The 13,314-nt window shown below is 44.2% G+C and overlaps 1 protein-coding gene across 6 annotated transcripts in view; it reads left to right on the forward strand.

Annotated features, from left to right (window-relative positions):
• The window catches only part of MYLK4 (myosin light chain kinase family member 4), an 87,467-nt gene extending 76,406 nt beyond the window's left edge, over positions 1-11,061 (forward strand). For all 6 annotated transcript variants that reach the window (XM_072729236.1, XM_072729240.1, XM_072729237.1 and 3 more), the window contains 3 exons: positions 175-253; positions 4,243-4,315; positions 6,996-11,061. In XM_072729236.1, the coding sequence (XP_072585337.1) occupies positions 175-253; positions 4,243-4,290 (127 nt within the window). In that variant the 3' untranslated portion in view covers positions 4,291-4,315; positions 6,996-11,061. The remainder of the gene's footprint in view (positions 1-174; positions 254-4,242; positions 4,316-6,995) is intronic.
• Positions 11,062-13,314: the final 2,253 nt, after the last annotated feature.

Consider the following 13,314-nt stretch of genomic DNA (forward strand, 5'->3'; position numbering starts at 1 on the left):
TGATTTGGTGGTAACCTACAACTGTCCAAGATAGTTCTAGAAAAGATAGCATTGCCTGTGAACTTGACATTTGGCCATCTGGTCTCCTAAAGACAATGGGCAGAGCTGAGGTGAATGACAGATTCAGGCCTCCTTGGTGTGTCTTGGCTAACAGCTTTCTGAATTTCCCTTTAGTTGGAGAATAAGTGCAAGCGAAGCTCTCAAGCATCCTTGGCTGTCAGACCACAAGCTCCACTCCAGACTCACCACACAGGTAACCAAGGCCTGTTGCTTTTCCTTTCCTTTCCTAGCTGACCTTAGTCTTTTGATGATAAGAGACTAGAAGCTTCTTAGCCTCATAGGGGGTCCTGTCTACTTCCATCTCTCACAGTCTTCAATCTTGTGCTAGTGCTAGTGTTGAATTGCTTAAAATGCTTTTTTGTGTGTGGGTTTTTAAAAAATAAATGCTTCGTATGTTGTTTAGGAGATATTATTTTCAGCATAACTATTTATTATATTATTCAATCATTGTACCCATTATAAAATAAATTACATCCCCGTACTACACACACACACACACACACACACACACACACACACACATCGTAGTCTAGGATACATAAATATACAACATTTTGGTGAACATAGGTTACCTTACATTCAGGATAAATATGCCTTCTTAAAACAGAACTCAGAATTTTTTTAAAAAAGATTTTATTTTTTTTATTCACGAGAGACACACACACAGAGAGGCAGAGACACAGGCAGAGGGAGAAGCAGGCTCCATGCATGGAGCCCGACGTGGAACTTGATCCCAGGACTCCGGGGTCACAACCTGAGCCGAAGGCAGATGCTCAACCACTGAGCCACTCAGGCACCCCCAGAACTCAGAATTTTAACCGTTATGCTTACCTCCAGTCCAGTCTGGGCACCAAAAAACTGTAATACTCAGGTTGATCCAGATCATAATATAAATATATGTGAAGGACACTATTACCAAAGACTGAATGAAGATGCCCTGAGTACTTGTGGTTTTTTTTTTTTTTTTAATCGTTTTTTTTTTCAAGTTTCTATTTAAATTCAAGTTACTTAACATACAGCGTAGTCTTAGCTTCGGGTGCAGGACTTAGTAGTTCATCACTTTCATGCAATACCCAGTGCTCAGCACAAGCACCCCCCTTCCTGCCCCACCCCGCCCGCCTCCCTGGATCAGCCCTCAGTTTGTTGTCTATCACTAAGTCTGTTTCCTGGTTTGCCTCCCTCTCTCTCTCTCTTTCTCTCTCTTTGTTTTCCCTTTTTTCCTGAGTCCTTGTTGACAAAAATGAAGCCCACACTCTGTGTTAACTTTGTACAATAAAATCCCTAATCTACTTTTATTGTTTTAATTGCCACTTGTGCCTGGCAGCCCATCTGTCCCTTCGGCACAGATTCCTTTCCTAAGCTTCAGATCCGCACACCTCCTGTGTACCTGACATCTCCATTTGGACCTCTGCAGTCCTAAACCGGACTGAACGCATCTTCCCCACCTCCCCTCGTCCCCCACCATCCTCCCAGAACAGCCCCCACTAAGCAGCCTAAACCAGGCACCCCCCCAACTCCCCCAGCTTTGTTGTTTCCTCCCTCCCTTCAATCCTCCCATCTCATGTGTAAAGTATCTCCAAGTTCTGTGCATTATTTTCCCTAATTACTTCTAGAATCTCTCTAACCTTCTCCATCCCCTTCGTTGTCCTGGCACATGACACCTCTCCTCTGAATTACTACAACAGCCTCCTCCAGACTTTCTCTACCCACCTCCGTATGAATTATCCAAATAATTCAGAACCAAAGTGTAACATTTAAGTAACTCAACTAAACATTTAGGATGTTTAACTGGCCAAGAGGTATAGAGCGGCAGTGAGTAACCTCTGCCTTTGGGCCTCATTGGGAAAGGTCTGACTTGAGCATCAGGTAAGACGCCTGCCCTGGAGTCGTGTGCATTTGATACACTTTCATTTCCTCCGTCTCTACTCCGCATCCTCCCTACTCCCCGGGGTTTTGGAATGGAGCTTTTTCACTGACCAACAAACCTTGGAATGACTATGCTTCAGGTACTCATTTTTTCCACATCCAGTTTTTATTGAAATTAACTTTACTTCTAAATTCAGCATCAGTACTAAGTTTTATTTGTGTCTGAATATACCTTTCCTTGATAATTGGTACTGATGTCAAGTAAAAATAGACTTTTTACCTAGTTGGTACCTCACCCAGACTACATAAACTGCTTATTAGGGTTACCAACCTATTTTGGGCCAATTTTCCACCAATGTATTTTTATCCAAGCTTATTGGTATCCAAATACACTTTGACGTGGTAGGACAATATGGAAACCACGGCAGATAAATAATGACATTATACAGTTTAAAAGGGCTTAAAATATTTTTTAAACCACATAACAACAACAAAAATCACCTTTTTGTTATTCCATCCAACTGTTGGTACCTGGGAGAAAAGATATTTCAGGAATGATGAGGATTTGAAAAAAAATAAATTCCATTGTAGAAATCTAGTTAGTTATCGTTAAAGTTATAATTGTATGGGACTAGGCCAGGCACTGGTCTAACTGCTTTACAAAAATTAATTTTTTTAATCCCCATACCAGTTTTCTGAAACGGGTACTGTTATTTTCCTCCTGTAGATGAGGAAACAGAGGACAGGGCTAAGTATTTGTACAGGATCCCACCAGGTGAGGTGATGGAGCTAGCATCCCAGTGTAGACAGGCAGGCTCTGGAGTCTGAGCAAAGCTTCGCCGCTCCGCTATCCTGCTGGATAATGGGCTTCTGGGCCAAGGGGACCTGATGATGTTTCCAGAACTCTTTATGGACTGTACAATTTTGGTGTTACTGAATGCCAGTATTCAGGCTTAATGTATTTTATTTTTAAAGCAAATATTAAGACTAGATTTTTCCTGAAGATTCATTTTTGGCATAATTTTGGTTCTGATATGTCCCATAAAATCAGAATTTAAATTTATGTTCAAAATTTTAGTCTTATCCCCAGCTATTTACTATTTAAATCTAACTTCTGTTTTAAAAGTCTTTCCTAGACTTTTACTTATCTCTTTTAATTATTTCATGCTTAAAAGCACTTAGCATTTCTTAACCACTAAGCCTGCCTATAATCAGTCAGTAAATTTAAGAAGGATTTTTTTCCCCCAGGAGTTAAAGCCCTGTAGCTCTCTGCCTTCTGTATTATGTTCTTACATTTCCAACCGTCCATACATAACCCATCTTCCATCAGAAACAGCTCTCAGCTGGAGTGGAACAAAGCATTCCCAAATTACCAATCTGTTAGAACTCATCAAGCACCTACTGCAGACTTAATAAATGCTTTGGGCCTGGAGGAAGGAAAACTGAACAACTCTGACATTGTTTCTTTTCTGCCAGAACTAATAAGCCTCTACCTTTCCTTCCCGTTTCCAGAATTATGACCTTAGCGCATGCCCTTTTTCCAATTTACTGAACTAATAAAATACCTTAGGATCTGATATTACACCTCTGCCCATCTCTTCTCTAATTCACCAAATCATTACTTCATTCGTAATGACTCTGATCGTAGTACTTCCTCACCAAAAATCCTTCCAGTGTTCCCCATCATGCACACCGAACAAACACAGCCAGTGTCCCAGGCGTGCCCCGACACGCCCTGATCCCGGTGTCTAGTCCTGTCTCCGCTACTGCTTCCAGACCAGCCCAAATCCTAGCAAGTGCGTGAGACCTACTTTAAATCCCACCTCCCTTAGGATGGTCCTTCCCAATCCCCAAAGTGGAGGGGCTTTCTCCATCTTCTTGAACCTCTCCTGCGGCACTTACATAACTCAAAAACTTTTGGAAGAAGCAAAAGTTGTATCTGATTCATCTTTGTCCTCACCTGATCTCAGTCTTGATTCTTGTGTTTTGTCAACATGAATGTTTGTGGAAGTGAGTTTTGGCAAAACACACATATGTAAAAATGAGGTGTCATCAGATGCCAAGCTCTCGAACTCTGAGAGGAAAGTTAGTGATGATATAAGAAAGTGGGGGAATGCTTGAGCTGGATCCTAAAGGTGGGTCAATGTATCTGTCAGGTGGTCATGTACAATGTAGGCTTCTAGAACATTCTCTAAGAGCATTTTCTATTCAGTAGCAAGTTATTAACTCTTCAGGTGTTCTCATATCAGAAATTAGGAATGAAATGATAAAAAAAAAAGTTCTAATCCTTCTCCATATGTCTTCTGATTTCCCCAGAGGAAGAAGAATTGCTGCTCGAATGCAAAGGACCTTGTGACCAAATAGTCCATGGAAGGCACCCATTTGAAAGGTTTGTCTTGGGTCTTTTCCTAAGGAGATGTTTGTGCAAGCCTTTAAAGATCAAGAAATAAGTTAAATGTGTGTTGCACTGACCATGTGGGATGCAGGGTGGTGTTTCCGGTGAGAGGGAGGGCCTTGATTTTAGACTGCTCTGTGTGCAACCTGGATCTGCCATTTTCTAGCAGAAAAACCTGTTTCCTGATGATTTGTGGGTTGGGGATAGTCTTACTTCCTACGCTCGTTGAGTGGCTCCACAAGATAATCCAAACTAAGCCTGGAGACCAGGGCCTGGCACATAGGAGGTACTCAATAATTAGCTCAGTTGGTGCCAATAATTGAACAGGACAGTTTATGGTAGTCCTCATAGTTGTGTGGGATCAGAGGAAGTATTCATTGTTTTTGTTTTTTTATTGATGGGAAACCAATCTCAGGGACTCACAGACTAAATAACTCCCTCAAAGCTATGCCGCTAATATCAGGTATCTCTGATTTTTAAAGCCCAAGCTTATTTTTCTTCCCTGAGCTGCCTCCTGGTATTGGCCCACTCTTGGACCTGGAGGAGCCACCACTTCATACAAAGCCTCTACCCTGCTTAGAATTTTGTCAGAATTCTTAAGACAATAGTTCTACACATGAATACCTTTGATTGTATCAATAAACTGGCTTAATTTATGCCCTAAAGGAGAAGCCTAAGGCAGTGTATTTATTACAGAGGACTTTTAGAAATCCCAACATCTATGTCCCAATTGGGGGCTCATTTAACCTCCAGCAAGTCAGTTCTCTAATTTGGGGAAGTAAGTCCACAGCCATTGTTGCAACTCAATTTTAACAGATGTGTAAGACGTATGAGTCTGTTGTTCTTGCTGCCCACTGGTCTTACTCTTTTATTCTGATTGGTATTTATTCTGGTCCCAAGGTTTTTGTTTGTCTGTTTGCCTATATATTCTTGTAAGAATCTTGCCTTGAATCTCTCGTAGAATAAGATCAACCAGAAATATATCAATAAATCATAGCAAAAGTCACAGACCAGAGTTAGGCAAGTATTCAGCCTTTGGTGTACAGGTCACTTCTCTAGAAATCTATGAAACAGAAAGCCTTGGGTTTCCTACTTACCAAGACCATTCTCATGTGTCAGTGATAGCAAGGACACTGGCTTTGGAGAAAGTTGAGGAAGAAAGCTTTAGGTCTTGTGACAATGTGGAGAAGGAAAGGACTCTCCATGCTCCCCGGCCTGGGTCGTCGGGCTGGCTGAGGTGCAGCCTGGCCTTCACTGTGAGTGGTGGGCACCAGAGTCCACGGGCAGCTCTCCCTCCCAGTTTCATCCACAGTGACCACAAACCTCGAGGGTTCGCCACAAACTACATTCCCACCATGAGCACTGGAGTCACTTTGGAGGCCCAGTAGGAATGAATTCATTGGGTGACAGGAGGTCACATTGCAAGGCAGGCCTGTGGCCGGGGTCTGGCAGGAAAAGAGTGAGGAGGGAATGACAGTGGGAGGCAGTGGTGGAGTCCTTCCATGTCATGTTGGAGCCTTGAGCCCAACGCAATGGAGGACAGTGGCAGCCCAAGCAGTGACAGTTATGCAGAGGACAAAGATACGGGAGCTGGTCACACTGGCGCGGTTAGACACCATTTTTGTTGCAATTGCTTGATGAGACCTTTCTGTGAGCATGGTCGGGCCTGTCTCCTGATGGTCACTTGGGCTGGCTGCCTTCCTCTCCTGGGTCCCTCCAGCTCCAGTTAGCCACAGAAATTCACCTTGGTTGCCCTGCAGGCCGGGGAAGAGTTGTTTTAGGCATCCATGGGCTGTGGGTCTTTCCTAGTTTACTTTTTCACTTTTTTTTTTTCCAAATTAAAATGTAAGTTTAAGATATTAACTCTGAGAGTAGCCTCATTTGGGAAGAATTTCTTTTAAATCATTTTTTTATAGTATTTCCTGCCAGGATAAGATGGGGTTTTTGGCAAGCTCTGTTATGAGTAAAACCAACTTTGTGATAATATTGATTTTTAAAATCTGGTGGTTGAAGATTATTCCTGCGGAAAAAAAAATGACTTCCAGGCCCTATGAATAAGGCAGGATCCACAATGTAAATTGAGGCATATAAATCTCCTACAATTTGTTAGAGGTTTTTTGATGCGCTGAGGAAACACTCTAAAAACCGACCTGGTGGCATTTCATTTTGTGCTTCTGTTGCATCTTTTGCCAACCTGTGAAATATGAATTTAGGCTTCCTCCTCAGATCCATGGGAGTGACGTAGGGCAGCAAGCCGCATGCGGGCCTGTGCCACACGTGGTCCTAAAGCAAATAAAAACATTCCCATGCAAGATCTTCGGTGTCCGTGTCACTTTGATGCGGGGTCAGGCGGACAGGATGGACGGCGCGGTGGGGAGCTCTCGGAGCTGGCCGTGCTTCCCATGAAACAAAGCGGCCTTGTCCTTCGATGTTGCAAATAGTGCAAAAATATCTTGCATAAACTTAAAAAAACACACACACACAAAACCCAACTTTGGTAAGCAGTGGAATCCTGCAAGGGGTTTCTCTCTTTTTTTTTTTTTCCCTCCCTCTCTCACATGCACACATGCATTATAAAAAATCATGTGTGGTTTTCCTAAGGGGCACAACCAACTAATTACAATTTTAAAAGCCCTGCTGAATTAACAAGAGTCATATTTTGTTTGCTTTGCAGGAAAACTGCTGCGGTTGCTGCTGCTTTGGGAAGATTTTTGGAAAAATCAGCAGTTCTGATGCCTTGACCCCAATGATGACGGGTGGCTATGGGGGTGGGGGAGCCGCTGCACTTGAACTCCGAGCGCCTGCTTAAGGCCGATGCCTAGTGTCGTGTCCCAGGGATGCAGACAAGCCCTGGAACCCTTTCCTCACATCCCTACACCCCGTGATAGTCCGCATTTGGGAAGATGTTTCCCTGACATCTTGAGTTTCCAATGTTTTTGATTTTAGTCACTGGGATGAGGGACGCATTATTCTTGCTCATCCTCAGCTACTAGAGCAATCGGACTGAAGATGTCTTTGAGGCATTTAAACCTGGAGGAGGCTACATTTAGAGGCAGAACACTGCTTTCGGTCCTTAAACTATGCCTTTCAAAGGGGTGACCATTTGCCAGAAGAAAATTCTGTCTTTTGCACCCTTGAACACTTGGTTTCTCGGACTTCATTATTTTGATTGGGTCTGAAATCAGGTGAATCCAACTGATAAATAATTTGCTTTCTGCAACTCAAGCTGTTTTTGAATCCCGAGGCAAGAGGCATCAGGCATCCTACCTTCCACTTATTCTGAACTTTTCTCCCAGTTCATCGTTTCTTTGAGCAGCGAGTCTACTTTCAAATGAGTGACGTGCACTTCACAAGGCAGCCCCGCTTTCTTCTGATTGAACGTTCACGCGCAAGAAGTGCACTAGTTTTCACGAGTGGAGCAAGAGGTGTCTGCTGACGGTTAGTCCTAGAATTACGACCTTTGGGACGATGGTAACAGTCCCGAGGGCTTGGCCCGAGCCGCGATGTCAACGAGGGATGGGTCATGAGCATCCTAAGGCAGGGAGGCCCTTCGCCTCCGGTGTTGAAATGGCTTTGGAAATAGCGCTCAGGTTTCCGGGTCAACTCCAACATTTTTGAAGACCAACCATCTCACCTCTGCAGAGTCTCGCATGGCTCAGTGGTTGTGAAGAGAGAACATTCAGGAACCCGGAGGTGAGGAGGACACTCCTGCTTACCCCTTGGATATGAGGATGACTTCTAGTTGGAAGCTTCTTCGTGTTCCTGAGCTCATGTGCCATTTCATTACAGATTTCTAATAATGGAGATGGGTCCTACCGTATGTAGCACAGAGAGGCACAGGGCGTCTCAAGAGTGAAACGTGTGTGTCCTTTCTTTATGAAGAAGGGGCCGTGCAAAGCCACACTAAACTCCTGTCACACCTCGAGCACCACACTCACCATTCAGCTTCTTTAGCTTTCCTCCTATTTCCCGTTTCCAAATAACTCCTGTGTTGAGATTAACTGTAAGAATGTCTTTATTTTTGGCTGTAAATGACTCGAGGCTGGGACAGTCACAGTAGCAGTGACAGGTAAGGAGAATGCCTTCATGGCCGTATTAGTGAGGGCAGTTTTAATTGGCATGGCTTTTCTCCATTATTGCTCAGACCCGCCTAGTGGATCCTTCTGGCATGCCCGTGAAGAACTGTATGTGCAATGTTCTTATTCTCATGTGCAAGGTAAAGGGGAAGTAGAGACAGAAGAAAATGTGTAATTTAGTTCAGACCACATGCCAATTTAGTGGTCATGCTAGCTATAAAACTGACCCCTTTCTAGCTTTGCTCTTACATTATGATGCATTTCTTTTTTCCTTTGGCCTATGCATTTATCCAAGGTTGGTTTTCTCCTGTTCCTGTTATGTGACTATGCTTAAAATGTTTAATTTGGTTTCCTTAAAAAAAACACACACACATATAAACACACACACACACACACACACACACACACACACACACACAACAAAGCCCTGTGACTGAAGGGTTCTGTTACTGTGCTATCTTTAGCTGATGGTATTCATCGAGTCTGGAAAAATACAAGCCAGTGCATGCATTAATACTCAGACCGCAGAGAGCTGGCATTCACTCAAATGCTAAATAAGACGCAAGGGTCTGATTTGAAACCCCTCATGGAAGGGCGTTTTCTATCCTGCGGTGTGGAATCTCTACCAGATAGAGCAGGAGGTCTTTTGCATCAGCTCCCATTCTGACTCACGTTGGCAGAGAAACGTTTACCAGACCCCAACACACATGGGAGAGGCAGCTTAGGCCGATGAAGGAATGATAGCTTTGTCAGATTAATCCACTAATCACCCTGCAGTCAGTGGGTGTGATTTCTTTTTAAAACAGGTTTAGAAAGGAGACTCTACTTTCAAAACGGATCTCCTTTGAATTTGGAGTTAAATTTCCACATTTGGATGGGGAGGCATCCCCATGCCAGCAGGGCGCCTTTTATGTGAGAGCTGAGGATAGTTTGCATTGCAGAGTTGATTATTACAGTCTAGAGTTACAGCGAAATGGGAGCATTTCGGTCTCCTGCTCATCCTGTTCCCTCCCTCCACACCCATGTGGGGCTGCTCCAGCGAAGACTGCTAACTTGGTCGATTGCCACTCTGATGGGAAAGAGGGCTTTGCACAGCGGAGGAATCCAGCCAGATGCAAGCATGGACCAGAGAAGCCGAGTCTGGCTAGACGAGGGCTATTGTGATCAACTTTTCCAGGAAGTCATCAGGACTGGAGAGCCTGCATTGCTCCTCCACCCTCCAAATGGGCCTTATGGCTTCACGTCGCTTGCATTAGGAGTAGCCCTTTCTTTAGAAAAAGGTGGAAATTCAGCACTGATGTGGCACGTCCCACTGCCTGCAGAGAGATAAACCCCACGAGGGAGTCAAGAAAAACCATGCCCCCATTTGTAATTTGTAAGATACCAACACTTCCCCAGAACCTGTTGCTATTTAGCAATCAAGGAGAAGAGAGCTCATGCCCCCGTCGGTGACATGGAAACGTCTGCAAAGGATTCTCACCTGAATTAACCTTGGGGAAAGATTTCTAGGTTGAAACTGGGTAATTCTCATGTTCGTTTTTAGTCTGCCTTGATATATTTTGCTTTCTTTCCTCGAAAATGTAAATAGGCATGCTGCTTTGCTGTGGCCTGCTTTGACATGAATGTGTTTTGGAAGATGAGTGAATTACTACATTTTCACCGTTTTTAAGGATATTAGCATAGCAAAACTTTTTCGTGTTTTAGAAATCAAAATACGTATTTGATATTAGGGAAATGAGGGTCTTATTCTTTATTTCATTCCTTTCTTCTTCCTTCTGCTCCCACTACCCATACTCTAGACATGAGGCAAATGGTGTTGGGATGCATACATGTGTTTGTTCAGTTTGGATGACAGGCCAGCCGAAGGAACCTCATTTGGGAAGTCCATCTGTGCGAGTGTGCCAAGAGGGTGAGGCAGGTGTCTGTTCCCTGGCCACTTCAGCGTGGGTGCAGGCTGTGCCTTCACTGTGGCTCACTTCTCAACAGCCATGATGCTGCCTATTTTGCTTTTTTATTTATCTTTTTTATTTTTTATTTTTATTTATTTATTTTTGCGTCTTTCTCTTTTTCTTCTGTTAGAATTAAAGTCCATCTTCTTATCCATCACAGTGCTCCCCTAAAGCCTTTTTGGGATAAAAATGCTATTTCCAAAAGGCAAATTGCTTGCTGTCCTAAAGGAAGCTTGAAGCTGGACTATTAGACTATTAGGTGCTTGCGTCCTGGACGAAGGCGCCCTCCTTGCCTAGCATGAGGTCAACAGTTTCTCCCCGTAGAAGAAGTTCTACATACGTCTCGGAGCTTCATTTAGTCAGGTGTGCTTTGCATAAGTGATCTTTATGTGGGTAGTTTCACCTTCCATGAAGGCTTATAACTCAACAACCACTTATTCAAAAGAGCAGAAAACATCTAATACCTGAGTGTTCCTACCTTGAATTGTATGTGTTTTGTAGTTGTCCCAGCTGATAGATGTCAGTGAGTCCTTTTGATGAGGTTTAGGGGTGTAGATAAGAAATAAAAATGGATTCATAATATGGTGATTGCATATGTCATGTATATTTTTTATTTCTGAACATAGTTTCATTCAGCTGTATTTCTTTGCCTTATGGAGATGTATAACAGTCACATATGTGTATTATACTGAAGAATAAACACGGACCTTATTTATCCTTTGGTTAATGAGTTAAATTATTCAAAGAAGTGGACTTGGTAAATACAAACTTACAAACTCTGTCCTTTATGCTAAGCTCTGATGTGGTAAAGTCCTGTGACATTTAGAATCCAATACCTTAAAAGCATGATGCCACGCTACTTGTTTGGGACTCCGGAAGCAGTCGCGTACTGCGTGGCCTCAAGGTGGAAAAGCAACACTCCCACTTGAAGACAATGGTGGTTGCAACATAGCCCCACAGATTTAGGATTTATTTCCCTATTAATGGAAAATATTACTGAGATATATGTAAAGTATTTAAAATATTTAGTGCCAGAACAGTGCTTAGTAAATCATCAAGACAATTAGCAATTCAATCCCTTTACTGTGTCTTAATGAATATTATTCAGACAGGTGTCTGTAAGGTGTCGGCTTCAGAAAATCTGCTACTGAACTATTTCAGAATATGATGGCCCCTACATACAAAGCAATCCTGTCCCTTTCTTGGGAACTCCAGTTGTTCCCCACTTGGATCTCTAGGTGAGGCATTCTGACTTCTGCCCTAAAGTGAGGAAACCTCATGGGTCACCTGTGATACTGTGATATTTGAAGAACTATATATTTGGTCTCATCCCTGGTTCCTGGCACAGAGCTCCTAAAACCCTTGGAATTTCCTGAGCGACAGGGGTGAGGGGGGGTATCTTTCGTTGTTCGAGATCAGCCCCTTCCAACCATACCTGAGCTTACGCCACTGGGGTGACCCTTGGAGGACAGGGTTGGTTGCCAGAAGAACCAACCACGTGATTAGAGGCTTGGAACTTTCAGCCTCACCCCTCCACCTCTAGGGAGGGGAAAGGAGCCGGGGATTGAGTTAATCACCCATGGCCAGCGATTATATCTATCATGCCTACGTAATGGAACCTCTATAAAAACCCAACACAAAGAGATTTGAAGAATTTCTGGGCTGGTGAACAAGAATACATCCATGTGCCAGGAGAGTGGCTTACCCCAAACTCCACAGAGAGAGAAGTTCCTGGGCTTAGGATGCTTCTAGACCTTGCCCTATGTACTTTCTCATCTGGCTGTTCATTTGTATCCTTTATGATGCCTTTTATAATGAAGTAGTAATAGTGAGCAAAGTTTTTCCCTGGATTCCATGAGCCTTGGTAGCAAATTATTGAGCCTTAGAAAGGAGTCATGGGAAGGCTCGATTTGCAGTTGCGCCAGAAGCGTGGGTGACCTCGGGCCCCACTACTCGTGACTGGTGTCTGAAGTAGGGGTGGTCTTGTAGGACTGAGCTGTTAACCTGTGAGGTCTGTGCGAACTCCAAGCGGTTCATGCCAGAATTGTTTAATTTGAGGGGAAAATCCACACATTCGGTATCAGAAATGTTATGAGAAACAGTTTTCCTTTACCCTCTGCTGTTGGCACAATATAGGTCCCAGTGGACAGCTCCACCCTTTTACAGAAATAAATCTTCAATGCCAGAGTTTCAGGGCCTGGGACTCAAGACACAGGAACCAACCATCTTCCCACCCTTCTCCTTGCTCTGTCCTGAAGTAAAGTGAATGGGGCGACAGAGGGAGGGCACCAAAACCCACTTCATCACTTGCTGTGACCACTCCTTGCTCTGAAAGGGGACACCAACCCCACCTCATGACCCACGCCCATCAGGAAGATGCTCGTCCTTCAGTAACATATTTCTACTGCTCCTCATATGGGGCTTCTCCCAGAGCTTGTAGTTTATGTTCCCCAGACGTGGCTGTGGGTACAAATAGGGTCTTAGAAAAGGTACTAATGCGTATTTAGCTAGCTCAGGGCCACAACTGCAGAGCTGAGGGCCTCTGAGCCCCCTCCAATATCACCCAGTTATTTTTAGAGGTTTCCCCAGTATCCTTACAGGAGTCGAGGAGCCAGCGCATCAGGGAGAGTAGCTTCTCCTGGCAGGACACCACGTGAGGGCACCTCCCTCCTGCTGCTCCAGCCTACCCTGGCACAGGGCCGCCTCCCGGCTTCCCTCAAGAGGCCAGCACCCGAGGACGTATTTTCTGGAGGCCCCATCACACTAACACGGCGTGCACAACGTCATGGGAATGTGCACAGAGAACGCTCACTGCCCTGTCGGCCTCATTCTTTGTGCTGGGACAGACCTAAGTCACCACAGCTATTGGGGTCTTCTTGGGAGCAGTTACAAGCTTCCAAGAGGTGGAGAGAAGTGAAGGCAGGAGCCTCCTCCCCCCGTGAGCCAACTGCTAGGTGCTTCCTCAGCC

Source organism: Vulpes vulpes, chromosome 12, assembly GCF_048418805.1.
Source record: "Vulpes vulpes isolate BD-2025 chromosome 12, VulVul3, whole genome shotgun sequence".
Taxonomy (NCBI): Eukaryota; Metazoa; Chordata; class Mammalia; order Carnivora; family Canidae; genus Vulpes; species Vulpes vulpes.